At 43.2% G+C, this 19,682-nt stretch overlaps 1 protein-coding gene across 1 annotated transcript; it reads right to left on the bottom strand.

Moving 5' to 3' along the window:
* Positions 1–587: 587 nt before the first annotated feature.
* LOC102067256 (protein spire homolog 1) lies at positions 588–17,971 on the bottom strand. The gene is made up of 16 exons (XM_074534727.1): positions 17,726–17,971; positions 16,909–16,940; positions 16,296–16,460; positions 15,390–15,515; positions 15,038–15,103; positions 11,935–12,096; positions 9,639–9,707; positions 9,028–9,160; positions 8,461–8,585; positions 6,735–6,813; positions 6,038–6,186; positions 4,923–5,054; positions 3,531–3,595; positions 2,665–2,692; positions 2,114–2,256; positions 588–971 (listed from the first exon to the last, which is right to left on the bottom strand). Exons 1-16 carry the CDS (start codon positions 17,958–17,960, stop codon positions 800–802), a joined length of 1,881 nt encoding a protein of 626 aa, XP_074390828.1. The 5' UTR covers positions 17,961–17,971; the 3' UTR covers positions 588–799.
* Between the last annotated feature and the right edge of the window lie 1,711 nt (positions 17,972–19,682).

Raw genomic sequence — 19,682 nt, 5'->3', positions numbered from 1 at the left:
GGCCCTTCCATACAGGCAATTCCTGGGGATAAATAAATCTACTGTGCAATCTCTCATGTTTTATTTTAAACACACACAAAAATCTATGGAATATTGCAATAGTCCCGTTTATTCCAGGGCAAAGGCTTAAAGCCAAGACAATGAGCAAGAATCTCTCAAGAACAACTCTCTGCCCTTCAGGTGATGACAGCATTGAAAGGTATTTCTGTGAGATGCACAGAAACGTCTGGTGCCAAAACACAATATTGCACAGAAAAAAAGAAATCAAACCAAGGTTCCTAATGCAAGTGGACAGAGCAGCTATCACTGTCATTTTACATGCACCAAAGCTATGAGCTTTAAGTGCTATGAGTAGTAAGGAAGGAGTGTATGCAAAATGCAGGGTGAAGTGATAATATTAACTGAGAACTCCACTTTACAAGCCTCTCACATATGGGCTTTTTTGGTAAAAGTTTCCCTGTGCTCAGTACATTGGATGAAGTCTGCTCAGCAATGAATGCAAAAAGTGCCACAGAACAATGACAGCTGCAGGTGCAAAGAAAGAAATGCTAGAAGCATGATAATGCTTCAACATTTATTTTCCCCAAGACACAGAAAGAATTACAACATTTCTAAAGCTTTGTGGGTTTTAGAATACTTCACAATACAGAAATGCTAACTGTGCTTCCTGCTTAGACTAACCAGCAGGGAGGTCTTTCATTCAGTCCTTTATGTCAGTAGGTGCATAAAGCTGTTTCATTTATTTCAGGTATGTAAGGAGTGACAGGAGAAATGTATTGTAGAATCATTCCAGTTTGGTTCAAGCCCAGGAAAATCTCCTGAGAGGGATGCTGTGCTGTTGATTAGAAGTCACATTCAAGAGGTATTGCTCACACCATGTACAGATGTCTGCAGTCAGCCAATTTGCCATGGTCCTTGTGTAACAGCACAGGGGCTGTGCCAGGCCACGAGGCTCCAAAACAACAGGTACACTGGAGGGGCAGAGAAAAACAAAAGCAGGAAAGCTGACCCAGGTTTCTGTTAGAGGGCATGGTGCTCTTCCATCCTTCTCCCAGGCTGCTAAGTGATTTAGCCAAATGCATAGGATCAAAAGAGCCATCAGCACCACTTAGGAAAGCTAAAAAGCACCAGAACAGCAGACAGCTTCTCTCTGTGGACAGTGTATCAGCCAAAGGGCTAATGGATATCTGTGTCTGGTCCAAGGTTATGGCTGCATCCTTAGGCAATATGATTTATTTTTGCCATCCTTTGCATTATGACAGTAATGCAGTCTTAGGCCTCTTTTGCAGCACTTGCATTACACCACAGACCAAACCACTGCCTGCCCCATGCAGTTAACTTCAGTAATGAATACTACTCCCGATTTTTGGCAACTGAAGCATCAGCCTTAGAACCAGAAACAATTGTGTCTTTATTCTGGCTACATTAAAGAATGGTTTCACAGGAAGAAAAAGAAGGTACCAGTTTGCCCAATAGAAGATTTAACTGCTTTGGAAAGAAGAAAACATAAATGTTCTCAGTAATGTACATTGCACTTGTATGCATGTTGTCTTTATCATCCAGAACTGTCAAGAACTTTTTGAAATAATTAATTTTCAGAGGACAAAAAGGAAAGGGTCTGTATATACATGGAGGAACTGAGAAACCATTTGTGGCATCATTGTTCAGTCAGTTACACCTGAGCCACACTTAGAGTATTTCATGTCTAGGTAGAAAGGGGCTAATTCTGGGTTGTAGTGACAGACCTTCAGCTGTGGGGGACAGAACATGATGGGGTCTGGAAATTCTCATACTATGAAGCTATTGCAAGGAACCTTTTATGTCTGGGCATAAAACATGTCTAGAGACTTCTGAATCCATGTCACAAACCTGATAGTTAAAACAGAAAATACATTTTAGAGCACCTACGCTTCCTCCCTTTGAATCATCTAAAATAAACAACACTTCCAGAGAACTGTGGACTAGTTAGACCAGTGGCTAAAACCAGCCATTCAACGGAGCATTCTGCTGACCAGCCCAATATTACATACTGCTGTCTGCATGTTTGCAGTTTTGTATAAGTAAATGGTGACATCTTTCAAGGTAAAAATAGAACAACCCTGTCCCAGCTTACCCAAAATACTGCTGCTGTTCTATTTCATGTAGCAACTTGGAGCACTTCTGTTCCTGAGTAGCTGGATCCTCCTCTCCAGACAGTCTCAAAAATTTTAGGAAATGAAGTGGGAGATGTACACATGTTCTGAAGGGCATGGACATCTAGAATCACAACACAAGTCACCTGAGTTCTCAGGGAAACAGATCCTCCTTCTTATCAGGACAATTTGCATGCCATGCAATTGATTTATTGGAGCACTTAAAAGGTAGACATTAATGCAGTGAACTTTCTGACCCATGCATAAACAGAGCCCAGTGTAATCCAAACCACTTTACACAGGATGAAAGAAAGAAGAACTAGAGTTGTTTTAGCTGAATATGACAAGAGATATCTGTGTCACCCTGGTTACTTTTACATCATACTATTCCCTCTTGTATTTTCTTAGAAACAAGCTGGAGGGTAGATTTGAGCTATCAGTGGGATGAAGGAAAGCTTCTTATGACTAGGTGAGGAGGAGGGAAAGCAGAAAATGTAAAAATCCCATACACTGTTGTAAAGACTAGACTCGCCTTAATGCAGCAGTCACAGCAGACAATCCTGAAAGACAAAAATCTCCAGCATTATCATTTGAGTAAAGCTCAGCAGCTACCAATATTGCAGCTACAATGTAGCTAATTCCAAAGTAAGTCTGAATCCATTATTGTGGCAGAACCACTCGATGGTAAAGTGAAGCAGCTGAGAACTCCACTATTCAGTTTGCCAGCTTTCCTATTTCTGGTAGTTTAAATAATTTGAAATGTATCAACATTCATAGCTTCAAGGCTTTATCTGCAAATGCTCATTTCACTTCACCCACCAGACAGTTGCTCAATTTCCAGTGGTTGTTTACTTGCTGCTTATAATCAATTCAGTGCTTCACAACTGCTTCAAATAGATTTAAGTGAGCCTTAATGAGCCTGAAGTTCCTCTCTCACTCTCCCATGAACAGAAAGCCTCTGACAAATAAGTGGACACAAGTAGGCTCAACTCCTTTCCCAGTCACAAGGTCTGGAGTTCTCTTTTTCAGTCCTTAATAGAAGATTCTGGTGTAGACCCTGTCTCAGAACCTCTTCAAGCCCTGGGCTGAAGTTAGAGCAAACCTTTAGAGCAAAACGCAGAAGGTGATCTCAGAGAAACTAATTTCATACCGGCACAGGAAATCTGGCTATTGCTGAGTTAACACTAAGAGTTAAAACTGAGATACTACTTCAGAGACAAGATTTTCCACATCCTCCCCAGCTGCAGACACTTTAGCCTGGCTTGTGCAGTAAGGCAAAGCTGAAGGGCTCAGCAACCTGGTCCTATCCAGTAGTACAGCCAGTGACTACTGAGAATTCTCAGCCTGTTCTTTCACTTTTTTCCTCCCTCCTCATTCAGTCCTTTTGTACCAGCTCACCTGCTGCAGAGGTAACATTTGTAAGGCCACTTAAGCAACATCTGCTTATGGCAGCTGAAACAGATCTGTGGAAAAGAAAGTTATTTGTGAATGCAAATGGGAAACATCTTTGTACCAACACTATCCACTGCCTGCCAAAAAGCAAGCACGTAAACAAACCTTCTAAAGGCTTTAGATTCATATACAATAAGAGAGGTCCAATAAAGGATAGCAAAGACACAGGAATGAAAAGCTAAAAAGGCAAAAAAATTATCACTTGTAGGCCAGTGTTTTTATAATGCAGAGGTTTGGGGCAGCTGCCAGACAACAAGAGTTTAAAAAAAGGCTCTTGAGCAAACAATAGCTGTATTGTGCAAGAGTGTAACAGTAGCTAGTTAAGAGAGAAGGAAGAAGAGAGACATTCTTTGAGGTAGGCTGCAGCAATCCCAAAGAGATTAAATCAGGGCAAATGTGAATTCAATCCTGAAGCAAAAAATGAGTCATAAGGAAGCTGATGAGTCGCTTGAACTTTATAAAAAAGAGCACATTCATACACAGCTGGCAGTCAGAAGCGATATTATCTTGAGAAGCAGAACTTGAGAAAGCTAAAAAAACAGCAGTGGGTAAGAATGCCGTTTTAGAATAGTCATAGAGCAGACAAGTTAAAGCAGGGTCAGTAAGGTGAGAAGAAAACAAGGACTCAGTCTCAGGAGCATCAGATAGCTTGTGCAAGTAGCATGGCTCTGCTAGTAGAACCTTTGACTCTGTCCATACTGCTAAATAAATGAGGGCAAAAAAGTGACCCAAAAGCCAAGAGGCACAGACTTCCTCACATCTGTGTTGCAAAGGGCCTGTACTCAGGACATCTGCTCTGGAGGAGCGGTTGCCACACTCCCTCTAAAGGAGAGTCAGGGATAAGGCAGAAGTTGATAAATGCAAACAACCAACAGTCCTGAGCTATACAGCTCCTTCCCTGTCCCCCTCATTTTCCCCACCTTCATGTCCACTAGGCAAGGTGGTTTGAGTCAGCACAACTCTGGTGTGGGAGCTTGAGTCAAGCACCTTTGTTTCACTGTTTAGGAGTACCAAATTGCAGCTATTTACTTTGGGATTTCAGAGCTGATCAACAGTCATGGCAGTCAGCTCTGCTTGCATGGAAATCAGACAAGAAGCAACAAGCAAAGGCTGGGCTAGGCTACTTTCTAGGCAATTTATACAGCTTAGACTAGATTAGAAGCCATCACTGCAGAAATACTAAAAAAGTTTTCCAGCCCAGGGCCAAACTCAGATCAGCTGTTATGAAGAGGATAAGCTGAGGCAGAGGGTACCTCTGCAGTTCAGCACAGAAGGCCATGAAACCAGCCAGATTTTGAAAAGGCAAGGGCAGCACCAAGAGAAGGAGGAGGAACATACCTTTGCTCTTGGCAAGACACCATCACTACCTCCTTGGAAGAGGCCTCGCTCTCCAAGCGCCGTCATTGCACATCTGGTTCCAATCAGCTCAGCAATGGTTGGTGATGGCCACTTGGTAGGAAAGGGACAGCCCTATTGAACAATAGAAGTTAAACATCAGATGAAGTTGAAGAAAGCAGCTACTTGGGGAGGTCATCTCAAAACTGGGTCTCAAAAGATCAGGAACATTTTAGTCCAAAACAGACTACGGGCAGGTTGCTATAGTTTTCAAGCAGATTCCAGAACACGCCACCCCAGCCTCTCCTGGATACAAAATTGCTTTCCACAGCACAACACTCTCTTGCCCTTCTCTTTCCCAAGACCTGTTGGTGCCATACAAAGGGAAGCTGTAGGCTCGTGGTCAGCCAGGAGACAGCTGTGCTTCAATCCCAACACACCTGCATCCCCCACTACACTGCTGAACAAAGAGGCATCAGGGAGGTCAGTTAGAGACTTGCCAAGGTGGGGCAAGGAGGGATGCTCAAGGAAAGAAAGAGACAAGGGCACAACATACCTTGTCAGGGCAGAACAGGGTGAGGCCATAATTCAGAGGGTTGCATGGAAGCACACAGACTCCAGTATTTCTCCCACAACCATCACTCAGAGCCTGATAATTTCAGTTCTACATATATTATACATTTAAAAGTCACTAATGCTGTGCTATCCACATTTTGTTAACTACTTATTACCCCTTACTGCGTCTTAAAAGATACTTGTGAGCATATCAGAATCTAGAGAAAAGAAGTGGACATGAAGAAACCAGGATAGTTCCACAGTTTGCTTGAGGAAGCCTTGGTGGACACTTTCAAGTAATGGCATGGTATTTCCCTCTTCTTTTATGAGAAACAACTTTATTTCACGTCATTAAAAGGGGGAAGCCACCACAAGGACACTGTAGCATCCAGTCTTCGTTTAAGATGTCTCCAAGGAGAGAATAGCATACCAACTTCAGATGGGTATACCATACGTTCCAAGACAAAAACCACAGAGCATGCTTACTGCCTTCATGAGGATGAAGGTACAAGTCATTATCAGATATATCAGACCAGGGTTGCTTGCTGACATGTTGGACTTACAAGCTCCTTGCTTTGAAGGCCTCTCTCTAAAGATTTGGACCTTCCTCTGTCAGCAGGCAGCTGCCATTGGCTAGTGCTCAGGAAACATTTAGGCTTAATGTCTCCTGGTAGGGGTGCACTCATGGGAGGAGTGCAATTTGCAGCAAGACCTGGGTAGGAAGAGAAAGTTTTAGGGTACAGAAAACCCACTATCAGTTTCTAAGTATTCACCCTGAAGGCTGGACACTCAAAAGCACAACACTGCCTTCTGAAGGTAGCACAGCATACAGCTCTCCCCCTCCAACCCATCTGCTCAGATCACATAAAAAGCAGAGGTTACAGTAATTATGCTTGTCAGTAGTAACTGATGAGGCTTCATTAGCACCATTTAATTTAATAAAATGAAGTGCTGCACTTTCTACTTGAATATTCAAACCACTCATTTAGCTTTTACTGCAAATTCCAAGTCAGGCCTTTGGAGACATGCAATCATTGTTTTGAAGCTACAGGAGCTACACAAGCTTCAGTCAACTGCAGAGAAATTATCTTCTAAGGGCACCTCCCCAGACTCTTTATTTAGTATTGGAACTTGTCCTGCAAAGTATCTTCGGGTGATAATGAAGTACACATTGAGCCCAGCCAAAGGGTTTGGGAGCCCATCAGGCCACTGGCTGTACTCTGTCACCTGGTTTAGCTGTGCAGCCAGAAGTGCACTGACCTGTGCTGGTACTCCTGGATACTCCTGATGGCCTGGTGGAGGAAAGGCAGCTGCTGGCAGGCAGCTTGGGAGTGGTTTCCTATAGACCAGAGGACAGGATGTTCATAATCTGCATGTAAGAGACACCAGGGCCACTTCATCAGAAGTACTGCTGCCTAACAAAACCCAGGATAGCCATGACTGATCAGAAATAGTCAAAGCTCAGTCAGAAGCGGAGGAAAGTGAAAAATCAGTGGGGTACATTTATATTCCAAGAAGAAACAAAGTTTCTAAAGTTAATTCCCCTGCACTCCACAGCTAGGAAATTCCAGCTAAGCTAGTGAAGTTTCCAATTCACCTGTTCTCTCTCTTGCCCAACTCCAGCAGTGGATACTAGTACTAAAGTGGCATCTGTTCAGGAGCCAACTTGGCATAATCATCCCCACACAATCCATGGAATACATTGGAACCATTTTCTTGGCTCCAGCTTACACACAGCAATATTGGAGACCAGTTCAAGAGACTGTGACTAATCCAACTCAAACACAATGCTTTATCTCAACAGCATTGTTTCTACCTTGTCTAGAAAAGCAAAAAAAAACCCTCAGATTTTATTATATTTGTCTTCATATGAAAGTCCTTCTAGTTCAGCAGTAATATGTCAACCACAATGCTGAACATTCCTCCAAGTAGCTCAGACTGGGCAAACAAAGCTAAGATTTTCTGCTTTTATAATTCATATCTGTTTTCCTCAGTTAGGCAACTGCATTTCATGCAGAAATATTTACAGAAAACAGATTCCTGTTTGTATGCCAGAGCATCTGTGCCAGACATGATGTGTTAGGGCTTAAGTTCTGTTCCACAGAATTTCGGAATATGCTCAGACTGAATCCCAGAACCAGGCAGTCAAGCTTTTCACGACAGAGCCAGGAGTTAACCATAATACACAGTCCTTTGGTTCTTTTACTCAAGAACAGTGCTCCCAAAATAACTCCACAGACAAACAAGTGGGAATTCACCCATCAAGTTCCTTCCTCAAAATACATCAGTAAGTTTTCTTTTCATGAGCTCACATACCACATGAAATCAAAATACGTCAATACATCTGGCATCAAATGCCTCACTGTGAGGTAAGAGTAGGAATATTCTGGTTCACATTGGCCAGACTCCCATGCCATTATAACTTCTGCAGGATCTAGTTTTAAGAGACCAGAGCAGATGTCAGTTCTGTAGAATTATAGAATATCCTGAGTTGGGACCCACAAGGATTACCAAAGTTCAACACTTGCCTCTGCACAGGACCACCCCAAGAGTCACACCACGTGCCTAAGAGCATTGTCCAAATGCCTCTTGAATTCTGCAGGCTTGGTGCTGTGACCACCTTTCTGGGAAGACAGTTCCAGTGCCCAACCACCCTGCAGGTGAAAAACCTTTTCCTAATAACTAACTTAAACCTCCCCTGACTCAGTTTCAGGCCATTCCCTTGGATGCTGTCACTGGTCAGAGAGAAGAGATCAGTACCTATAGGCTGCAGTCATGCCACAAACAGAAGCGTTTGAGAATGAAATCAGCTTCTGTAGAGGAAAGGACTTCAGTGAACCCAGTAGTACCACATTTGTTCACTTCTGAGACAAGATTTCCTACACCAGGATTTGTTCCTGCCCTTCCAGGCAGGCTATGTATATGCTTGCAGCTCTAATTCCTGAAGTAGGCATGTCTCTCTATAGTCCTTCCACTAAAGCCTTACCTGAGCTCCTGCTGCCAGCTGCTGTGTTTTAGTGTTGGCAGTTTCAAACTCAGTACTGGCATCTTGGAGATGTAAGGAATTGTCACTTGGAGAGTTCAAGGCAGTATTTGATGCCACAAGCATTTCTGCAGCGAGAGGGAGAACAAAAAACCCATACCCACAGACTAAATGAGATAGATCTGGGACAAGAAAATGACAAATTTGGAACACATTGGAATTTAAGATTTAGCCAGGCTTAGTCCTGTTAGCTACATAATCTTTTATTCTTAGGTGATGGTCAAAGTCCTGTAATCTCACTTAGTGGACAGAGAAATGTGGATATCCAAAAGAGAAAAAAGAGCAAGTTGAAATATCTTTTGAGTCTTAATAAGCCACAAAGAGATTTTTTAGAAATAACTATTCTAACACCATACCACCTCTATCACACAACATTTGTATTTCTCACCACCTGTCACATTAGAAATGCTATTGAAAAAATAAGTGGGATTTAATTTCCAAGGCCATCTATTATTTTTAGCCAACATGGACTTCACTTGCTTGCTTGCCAGGTCCCCCTATAGCAGGTACCTTTGGGCCTGCTCCTCTTTTCCTGTGCTTCTGCTGCTGCCCAAGGCTTCGGTGGTTGTTTTACTTCTGCCATGAGCTGTTCATGCCACGTGGGCTCCTGTGGCACACACTGTTCCAGCTTCACCTTCAACATCTGCAGGCAAAGCATAGCACCACAAAGAGCCATTGGACAGAGCAAGGAGACCAGTGGTGACAGAACAACTGCATCAGCAATGGCCCCGTTTTACTAGTGCTTGTCACCCAAGAGGGCACTGGGCCCTGCACATGAGACAGCCTTCAGCACTATGCATAGTGGAATACTTTAGCAACTCTCAAATTTGAAATCAAGAACTCCAGGAGCTCTTTGAAGACCAAAAAAATGTTGCAAATTAAGGAAGCAGTAGAGCAAGTAGGAAGATTGATCAGCTTTCTTCTACAAAGATGTCAGCTCTCGTTTTTCTAGTACCATGTTTGGCAGGAGGGTCAATTCAAAAGTTAAGTATGGTTAAGATAACCCCCTCCCAAATACAAACCAGTAGATGAAGTATTAGCTTTATATTGCTTCAAAATGTCTTGTCACCTCCAGAATTACCTTGTTTTGCTATCATCAGATGCAGCACAAGGTCACCTACCAGCTCTTGGGGAGGCTTGAGAGAAGCTACATCAGCTTTGGGGGTTCTGTGTTTTTGCTTGATGGTCACCTGAAAGAGCAGAAGTAATGCTTAGGAAATAGCTCTTTCTCTGCTCCTTATACACTCTGCAATTCAGTGGCACAGTGAATGATACAAGTCAGGATTTGGGAACAGGGAGATGGGGAAGACACTAAAAAACAAAACTAAACTAGCCCAAAGCAAACAAAAAAATCCCTAAAACAACAACAAAAAAAACCACGTTAAAAAACAAACAAAACCATAAACACCAAATAAATACAAAACAAACAAACAACCCCCCCAAAACAAAAAAACGAGTTGGGAAGTGTGGAATAATGCTGTTTCCTCATATGGGGTTTTGGTAGGGAAAAATTTGCCTGCGTCAAACCAGAGACCATCAGAAGTACTGCACAGCCCTTAGAGGCTTGCACAAGGAGCACAAAGCCTTCTATTCCCAACTGCTCTGAGAAGCTGCTGGAAAACAGCTGCTAAGCTGCCAATATCTATCTGCACTCAGATAGATATTAATGTCAGGAGTGATCCCAACAAGCACCACGGTCACGTCAAATTCATCAGTAAAAGTTCAGCTCCAGGAAGGAGAGCAATTGAACGGGTTAACAAGACTGTAACAGGAACTGCAGCAGCAGGCAGCTGTATGCCTAAGCCAGAGTCCCAGAGACTGGCTTGCAGCCCGACACAAACTAGGAACAATAGCAAGACAGAATTGCAGGGCAGATATTCATGTGAAGCATCAAGCCCTGTGCTGGCTGCGTAGGGGAGAACTAACAAAAAAGTCAATTGCACATGCATGTCTTTAGCTGCCTTGTTCACTAATTCGTATTTTGAGGCTATGCCACTTTCTTTCACTTGTGTGTACAACTTCAGAACACGTGGGAGTGCAGGTAGAACAACACTACAGCTCCCCACAGTAGCTGTGCTTTCATTCATTTGCAAATTAGACCACTGTTTGCTAGAGAAGCTTTAAAACAGCTTTGCAGATGAGGAAATCCTCGTTTAAGAGCCTTCACAAAGACTTGAGCAGTAGCACTCCGCTTTTTTTCAGCATTTCTGCCTACTACTCTTCAAACATATTTGTGCTTCTCGTGGACCAAAGAAAAAGTTACTAAAAAGAAAAAAAAGAGAAAGAAAACTAAAAGGAAAATCAAGACCCAGATCATCCTGCCACCTTGAGTTACGGTTGTGTACTGCACAGTGCATTGATACATAGTACATGGCAAGGAAAACAAGCTAGTTATGATGCACTCTCTCCTTACCAATACTATTTATTTACATACCCATCAAGATATCATTTGCAAACACATGACATAGCATTACCTGGAAGCTGGAGCCACAATCAAGCCAAGCAAGAGCTGGGATTTTATAGAGATGCATGGTTTAGCTGAAGCTTTTAAACCTGCTACATTCTAGCAGCACCAACAAAGAGGAAAAAAAGCTGATGTCTAGTGCAGTATGCAAAGTTTTCACTTTTTGTAATACCGCTCTTTATTACAAGAGCTGTGTCTCATCTTCTGCCAAGACGTCTGTTTGCAAAGCACGCCAATGCCACAAGGCCTTGTGCCAACGTTTTAGATCTGCTCATCATTCCCAGCTCAAGCTGCAGCAAGCAAAGAGCATCACAAGCCTTTAGAGACATCCCAGACGTTTTTGCATCTGGTCATCTTCACCAACCAAGTGGTGAAGGTGGAAGTCTCTGCTCCTCCCTGTGAGGGGCTCAACATTTTTTACCCTAAGTTCTTGCAGTAGCTGAGTGCATTGCCCAGAGGCCTCTGCCTTAGGCAAGCAGAGAACTGTCTCAGAAGTGCATCTGCCTTTGCACACACAGCACAGCATCTGGGAAGGCAAAGCAACAAGTAAAAGATTCCAGGTGCAGCTCAGCTAAAGGAGCCTGGAAGGACACAAGTGCCCAAGGTGGAAAGCACAAGGCAGTTAGAGTGTGCTCCATGAAACTGTAATGTGCAGGGCAGAATAACTGCTGCAGGGAAGTGAGTGGTTGACCCTGGTTGACCTGGAGAAGAGGTTTACTGCTCCAATTCATGAAACTGAGGCTACTCCTGACTTGAAAAGTTACTGAAAATTAAGTACTTGGGTAGACAAACAGAGTGATCTAATGTTGAACTGCAGCTGAGAGGGCGGCCCAGACACTTCTGGACTTCCATGTACCTTTGAAAAAGAGACATCTTTGGAGAAGAGGTCTCAACACATACTGCTCAGAAATGAAGTAGAGAGGATGTTTCCAAAGCAGACTGCAGTCACTCACCTTCCGCAGGGTGTACCTCTTGTGCTGAATGTCATCCAAAAGCAGCTCATAGGGAGAGCGATGACATTCCTTTGGAGACACACAGCGCCGTGGTCGCTCTGTGGCCTTGCGCAGCCTCACACCAGCCTGCAGCTCACAGATGACACTGGGCAACAGGCATGCCTTGGAGAAACCAGCAAGGGCCAGGTCAGTAGCTGGCTAGAAGCCACAGAGCAGCATCCCCTCCCTCCATGTAACAGGGCACACTCACAGCGCAGCATCCCCTCCCTCCATGTAACAGGGCACACTTAGCAGCTGGACTCATTCAGAAACACAGAACTGTGTCCTTAACATGCCCTTCTACTCACTTCCAGATCAGGGTGCAGTACCAAAGCAGAGAATTGCTTTTATTTGCAGAAGTTAATTTACAACAAGGGAACTTGTAGCTGGCTCACTAGGCTCATTCCCAAAAATTGTCATTAACTTTATGGATGTACTTCAGCAAAATACAGCTTTTGCTCCCAGGTAAATAAATAGACCCATTTTCTTTCTGCAAGTGCTCCAAGTGCCAGAGTGTTTTCATATTCCTGGTTCCTAGGAAACACTGGGAATGAAATCCCAAATCTTACCATTAAAATCCTCCAAATTTTCAGAAAACTAAGGGGTTGAGGTGTGCAGAAAAAGAAAGAGGAAGACAAGTAGGCAAGGGATCTCATACTTAACAGCAGCATAAATCAGCAGTCTCAGCCTAGAGACACAAACTAAAAACCCTGACATCTGCTCATCCTGTTTCTGTACTAGTATCTCAGGATGTTCAGGCATGCAGTATAACCCAACAAAAGCTAAAGACAGGAAAAAAAAGTAATCAACTCAATAGCATGTTTAGACAACATTGTAATGGAAGTGCTAAATCAACAGCTTATCTGGATCCCAGTGGCAAATTGAGCAAGAACAAGCCATTGTATTATAAACAGTGAAAGGGAAGCAAAGCATTTTAGAAAACTGCCTCAGAACAAAGTATCTGACTTAGACTTCTCTCTGTTTTCTACTTACAGCATGAAGCACCTTCTCTCTACTTATCCCTTCAGATATCTTGGTATAATTACAGAAGAGTCTTATGCAAGCTCTGACTGATGGCTACCCTCAAGAAGACAGATATTTTTGTTGGATTCTTTTAGTCTGGATTTGATAATCGTACCTCAACTCCAGAAAACTAGAACTCTCAAAGTATGACTAAACACTTACCATATCTCCTAGGCTACATTTAATACTGTGTGGGAGAACATACAAAAGTGTCTGGGCAAACCCATCAGTACTAGAGACTTTCAAAATAGCTTACCCCAAGACATTTGCACTTTATAGAGTTGTATTTCACATGGTGACTGAACTTGACTGAGAGACATGATCTGACTTAGAGAGACTTCTGTACTGTAATACTGCCACATTAGTTTGGGGACAAGAACTGCCTTCAGCTGACCATTTCAGAGCAACACCCAAAACATTTTTCAGATGTTCGTGACATCGTTATCACTCATGTTTCTATTTCCCTACTGACTGGATCACTGCAATTACTCTATTTTTGCCATCCGTTGTACTGTCAAAAACCACCTAAACTTTCCACAACCTATGAAGTATAACATAAAATGCTACAACACTATAAACCCATTAGCTTGAGTTCAAACAAGTGAGTGCTAAGACAGCTGTGTTTCTAACAGGTCTCAATGATTAGATTTCAAGGTGAACATCAACTTGGGACACATAAGCTCTGCTGAAACTGTACAACACTGCACGCTGTCAGGCTGTGGTCTGCATTTCAGATGATCTGTTTTATATCAGTCAGCATGAAAAAGTGTGGCTCATAGAGCACTTTACCTGCTTAGCACCACTCAAGACATCAGCTCTAACCTGTGGGACCCCAGAGAAGCTGGCATCCTGCTTATTTAAAACCTGAGAGACTGTCAGAGCAATGCAATCAGCTGGTGCTTGGGGATTTGGAAACTAGAGGCAGAATATTCACAACAGACATCCAGCTTTCAGAATTCATACCTCCTGAAGGAGCAGAGGCCAAATACACTGGCCTTCAGGCCACATGGCAAAGCCATGTACTTATTCATGTATTCCCTGCAGAAAAGAGCTACAGCAGTTGATGAGTTTGTGGTTTGAGATAGCTTGCCAGTTTATTTTAATAGATCACAAAATTGAGAATATGCCCAAACACACATTTCACAAACATTTTCATACGAATAGTTTGAGCACGCTTCAAAGCAAGTGCTATTTAGACAAAGGGAGCGAGTCCACAAGTCTCTCGGGGCTTGCTGTTTGTCTCCACAGACTCCAGACTACAGAGAATTTGTTTATGCTGGGCAGAGCTCCAGCCTGAAGAGCTATTTGTTTCTGATTGAGCCCCGACTGTGTAGGGCCTTGAAAAAAAGCACAGTAAGTTGCCTTCCCTGCCCCAAACACACAGTCCAACATCTATGGAAGCACAGAAGGCAAAGACAAGAAAGGCAGTGCACAGAAGGTAGGAGTGACATCTCCTCACTCTCTTTCACTCTTTTATTTGAGCTGCTGGAGCTGCACAACCACAAAGATGGACAGTGCTACTGGCCTTCAGTCCCTGCCAGTCCTGACCAACAGAGACCCCACCTAATAAGAGTGAATTAGTCCACCCCAGGACTATCAACAACAGAATAGTTTTCCAGGAGTTTTCAGTCCAGCTATGAGAAAGGAGCAGATTGCTTTTGGCAGGTGTCAGTTCCTGCCAAGAGCTAGAATTTGGGGCTCATTTGCGGGAAGAAACAGCCTGCATAACTATTTGTGGGCATTTACTCCAAAGACTGCCTCCAACTTCATTTTTAGAAGTGGTTTAGATTGTACCACAAAGACAATCTTTGGGCAGAGCAAAAGCCCACGTGAGGTTGACATATGAAATAGTTTAACTTCAAGTTCACTCCCCAGCTTGTTTTGCAAACAAGCCTTTAACTACTCAGGCTCCTGAACAACCTAAGTAGTTCAATTTGTGTTCATGCTCTATTTTTCATAGAGGAATCAATGGAAAGCCTCAGAGAGCCAACAGTGACCAAAAAAACCCAGTTCCCCATAATGAAGAAAATAAATCTCTTACACCATAGGTTTTCTTCTTTTGAATGGGACTTTCCACCCAATCTTCCACATCCATTTTTCTCAGTCTCTGAGAAAGGGAAGCATATGAGGTCATCACTCTACACTGTTCAGTGATTTCCTGTCTAGTCAGCATAAATTACTAATGTTTATCTGAAAAGTCAAGAAGCTACAAACACTTAAACTTTCAAATGCTACAATAAATAAAAATGGTTCAGAGACAGCAGCTATTCACATTGTGAAAACAGAACTTCATCCAGGTGCTCCATTTCTAGTGCAATGAGAAGGTTACTTTAGAACTTGGTGAGTGTGTGAAGGTACAGGGAATAGCAGCTAATGGGTAATCCCAAACATACTTCTTTGGAGGTCTGGATGATGGTCACAAGCTTCTGGAGTTCCATATAGTCAGTAAACAGATTCTTACAGGTCATTTCATAATAGCTGGTAGCCTCAGAAGGTGTGGAAAAGTGCTCCTCACAGGCCTGAAAGAAGTGCAGCTGTTTGAAAAATATCTTAAAGTTAAAAAAAAACCAAACAAAACATGGTAGGATGGAATAAAGCAAGATTCTGTTTCCTCAATCCATGGTTAAAAATCATCTTCTTCACTGCCCCTTTATGTTTTTTTTTTCTATTGCAGATACAGAGGAACAAAGAAGGAAGATAGTCAATCTTTTATGTACAATTATGGAAGTAGCTGTGTAATTTGTTTATCTTGTTTTCCATAAGGTGTGCTTCAAAACAAACACCTGAAAGGGGAAGCCTCCACTTCAAAGAACAACCCATAGCAGAGGGAGTCACTTGCTCTGTTCTTTTTCCCTGTCCTGATCAGACAAGGGATGGGAAGTTTCTCATACCTTTAAGTTATGGCTGAGAGAAAAATATCTATTTGAGTTGAGACATTCAAATCTCAGCCTTTGCAGAAGCCAAGTACTATGGAAAGGGAGTTTTTCATTATTCATAGTGTTCTAAGTATTGAATTTGGAGACTGTGTACAGAAGGACTTCGCAGATACAGCTGTGGGAGAGCCGTACTCAGTCTTCCTTCTTAATTATTTTCCATGGACACTTACAAACACCTTAAATAGTTTTGCCTTTTCCCTCTCATGGGAAAAGGCCAATGTTCCCTCTCTGGGAAACATCTCCCTCTCTGTCCTCCAACAGCCCACCCAGCTTTTTCCCAGAAACGGTCTTGCCTCTTGGCCAACAGCGCTGTTCCATCAACTCCTCTAAAGCTGCTGTATTTACTAAGGGGGAAGAAAACACCTTGATAACATCCTGCAGGGTGACTGGTGGCTCTGTTGCCCTGTCGTCCAGTTTCAACATGAGGCACAGCAGTTTCTCCAAAGGATCACTCAGTTCTCGCTCCATTTGGCTGTCGATTCCCCAGTCCAGGGCTTCATAGATCACCCCTCCCAAGTACTCCAACAGCTGCAGACAGAGACCAAGGAAGCAATATAGCACAAAGTGCTGTGGAGAACATCACAGCTCTTATTTTCCAGCCATGTGTGCATACTCATCTGCTCCTGAGGACTGAACACATCTCTCAGGATGAGAAATACCTCCATTTAAGCTGGTTTAAAGTGCTTATATGGCCTTAACTGACACCCCTAAGATATATGCCATTAGGACAACAAGACTGTGGCCTATTCCACAGTAGACAGCATCTGTGCACATTGTTTCCCAGTCCCACTGTCTTACTTGAGTTCAGTCCAAGCACTTTGTTTCCTTTTCCAGGTTGAAGGGGAGTCACTCTCACAGGCCACAGCAAATTCAAGCACCTTGATAATTTCCCAAGACATTTGCATCTCCTGAGCAGGCCTTCTACTACAACAGGATTGTATCTGCACACACAATGAAGGTAAATACACAGGCTTACCTTGTCCTCTGACTGCTGAATGCTGCCAAAATCTGAAAGGGAAAAACAAGGATCAGGGGAGAAAGACAGCTGTACAGGCATTGATAAACAGCTTTTAGAACCCTTTTCAAGAGAGGGGAACAGGACACATTGTTTGTAATAAGGTAACTAACTCCTCTGACTAAAGTCAGTCCTACCTGGGGAAAGTAGGCCTGTATTTGGGGAGTCCCAGAAAACACCATGGGAGACTCATGTAATTGTGAGCATCAGCCCAAAGTAACAGATACTGCATTTTATTGTTTGCTCATTGATATCCACCCTCCTGGGGAGGCACAGGACCTTTACCTTCATTCTTTACTACCCCCTCTAGTCCCTGAAGAGTTAGCCTAGCACTGACCTCTGCTGCAGCCCAACCCAGCCCTACATTGCACAGAGTTATTACCACTTGCTGGGCTATGCATAGTGACCAAAAAAAGGGAAAGTACCAATCACAAATCTGCTGTGAGAGTTACCATAACAAAGGAATCATACACTGGAAGATGAACAGAGCAGAACACATAGCAAAGCCTTAGACTATTTATTTCAAATAACATAAGTGGTGGAAGGCTTTCATCACAGCTATTCCCTAGAACCAAATGACTCAATAGAGCACTTATTAGAGAATTTAGCAGGTCATGCATCTGTATTATCACTCATCCACAGTCCTCTGAAATGAAGTACAAGTAGGAGAATAGCTTCATGACAACATACACAGAAAAGAGAGGGGGGAAAGCAAAACAAAAAAAAAAGCAGAAGAAAAGACATTCCCCTTGGCATCTGCAGGTACCTATGCTCTTACCAGACTTGTGGTAGACCTGGAAGGAAGCAGTACCATCAGCATGGATAAAGATGCTCTCAGAACCCTTTACATACACAGAACGGAGCGGTAGGCTGTGGGCCAACTGCTCTATTTTTCTGCAACACTGAAAGCAGATAGCCCAGGCTTGCTCCTCATTTAAAGGATGTTCAAAACACCTCAGGAGCTCAGCTACCGAGACCTTTGCAATCCTCTGCTCACACCCTGGTGATTCCATTTTTCCTATCACCTCCAGCCTCCACTTTTAGCCTAGGAAGCTTAAAACTTCTTTCCCCAGGTTGGGCAAGCCTTCACAGCAGCTTTTTATTGGTTCTCTTGATTTGCTCTTGTCTCCCTTCCCTACAGGTGCAACCATTAATGTCAACTTTTGCTCTGTCTTTTTAAAGGCACATGACTTTATCTGTACTTGTACAAGATTTCTTAAAAGGACAGAATAAGTGTACAACAAAATGGAGTCAAGAGAAGGTAAGTGTACAAAAATTGTGCTCAATTTAACTCCATTGTTTCTCACAAATATATGAATTGCACCAATGTTTGCACGTAGGAGAAGAGTACATTAAACTTCAGGCAGGGAGGGAAAGAGGCAGGAAATGTACTTGGGGGAGGAGAACCGAGAACACTATAAAAATCATCTTGATAGGAAACTATTCCAACAGCACTAATAAATTACAGAGCAATCAACTCTGTGAGGAATGAGATCCTGGAGATGAGAGCTCTTTTTCAGAGTAGTAATTGGTAGTTGATGTTAATGAAGTTGATAAGGTCTTAATTTGAAGTGTTGGTCTGTTGTTAAACATTGAACGTTAGAGTAGGACTTGCCTTTAGTTGCCATTGTCAAGTGTTACTATTTTACCCTGTACTTGTATCTCTCCTCATCATACTCTGTATTTGTACCCCGTGTTAGTCTGTTGTTAAACCTGGAATGTTAGAATTCTAAGACTTGCCTTTAGTTGCCGCTGTTAAATGTTACTATTTTACCCTGTATTTGTATCTCTCCCTATGACAAATACAGGTCATACTCTGTATTCGTACCCCTTTCCATCTCACCCCGGATTTGTATCCATTCCCGTCGGCAACCACTTCCCCTGCTCCCAGGAGGCCTTGCACCTGGACTGAATTCAAATGAGAGGCTGTGGGAACTATATGAACCCTCTCAAAACAACAAACCAGCACATCAACTTTGACTTTAACCCACCAGAACCACACTAAGTTACCCACTCTTGACTAGAGCTGGATCCCGTCCTGTCACCACAACTTTTATAGTACCCAACTTAGAGGATAACCCTGGACTACAAACCACTATTTCCTTTTTCAGGACTCTCGTGGGGACAAAAGCTCCAGCTTTGTTGAAAGACAAAGCTGCACTCTTCCTCAGCGTCGTCCAGTGGGAGCAGTGGTGGTGTGCATGATCCCTTGGGTTCCTCGCCCAGACATCTCTTAAAGGCTTTTTTAAAGGAGCTGGTCTATTTATAACAAACTCCATGGGCCCCCTCCCATGGCAAAATCCAGTAGTAGGGGCTGTGAGCACGGAGCGATCAGGATGGCCGTGGGGCATGGGCAGCAAGGCCCTTCCTTGCCCAGAATGCCAATATCCCAGAATCACAGCATCAGTTGGGTGGGAAAAGATCTCTGAGATCATTGAGTCCAACCTGTGACTGAACACCAGTGTCAGCTACACCCTGGCACTGAGTGCCACGTCTGCCCTCTCCTTAAACACCCCAAGGACGGTGATTCCATCACCTCCCTGGGCACTCTGTTGCAATGTCTGATCACCCTTTCTGTGAATAAATTCTTTATAACGTCCAACCTGAACCTTCCCCAGTGCATCTTAAGACTATATCCCGTAGTCTGGATGTGAATTGCTCCTGGTGTGAAGCCGATCACGCAGCTTTTTCAGCACATTGAAGCTGGTCTGGGACATGGGAGGGCACAGCCGCAC

The sequence above is a fragment of the Zonotrichia albicollis genome, chromosome 2, assembly GCF_047830755.1.
Source record: "Zonotrichia albicollis isolate bZonAlb1 chromosome 2, bZonAlb1.hap1, whole genome shotgun sequence".
In the NCBI taxonomy this organism is placed as follows: domain Eukaryota; kingdom Metazoa; phylum Chordata; class Aves; order Passeriformes; family Passerellidae; genus Zonotrichia; species Zonotrichia albicollis.
This window is presented reverse-complemented; position numbering and strand designations above follow the sequence as displayed.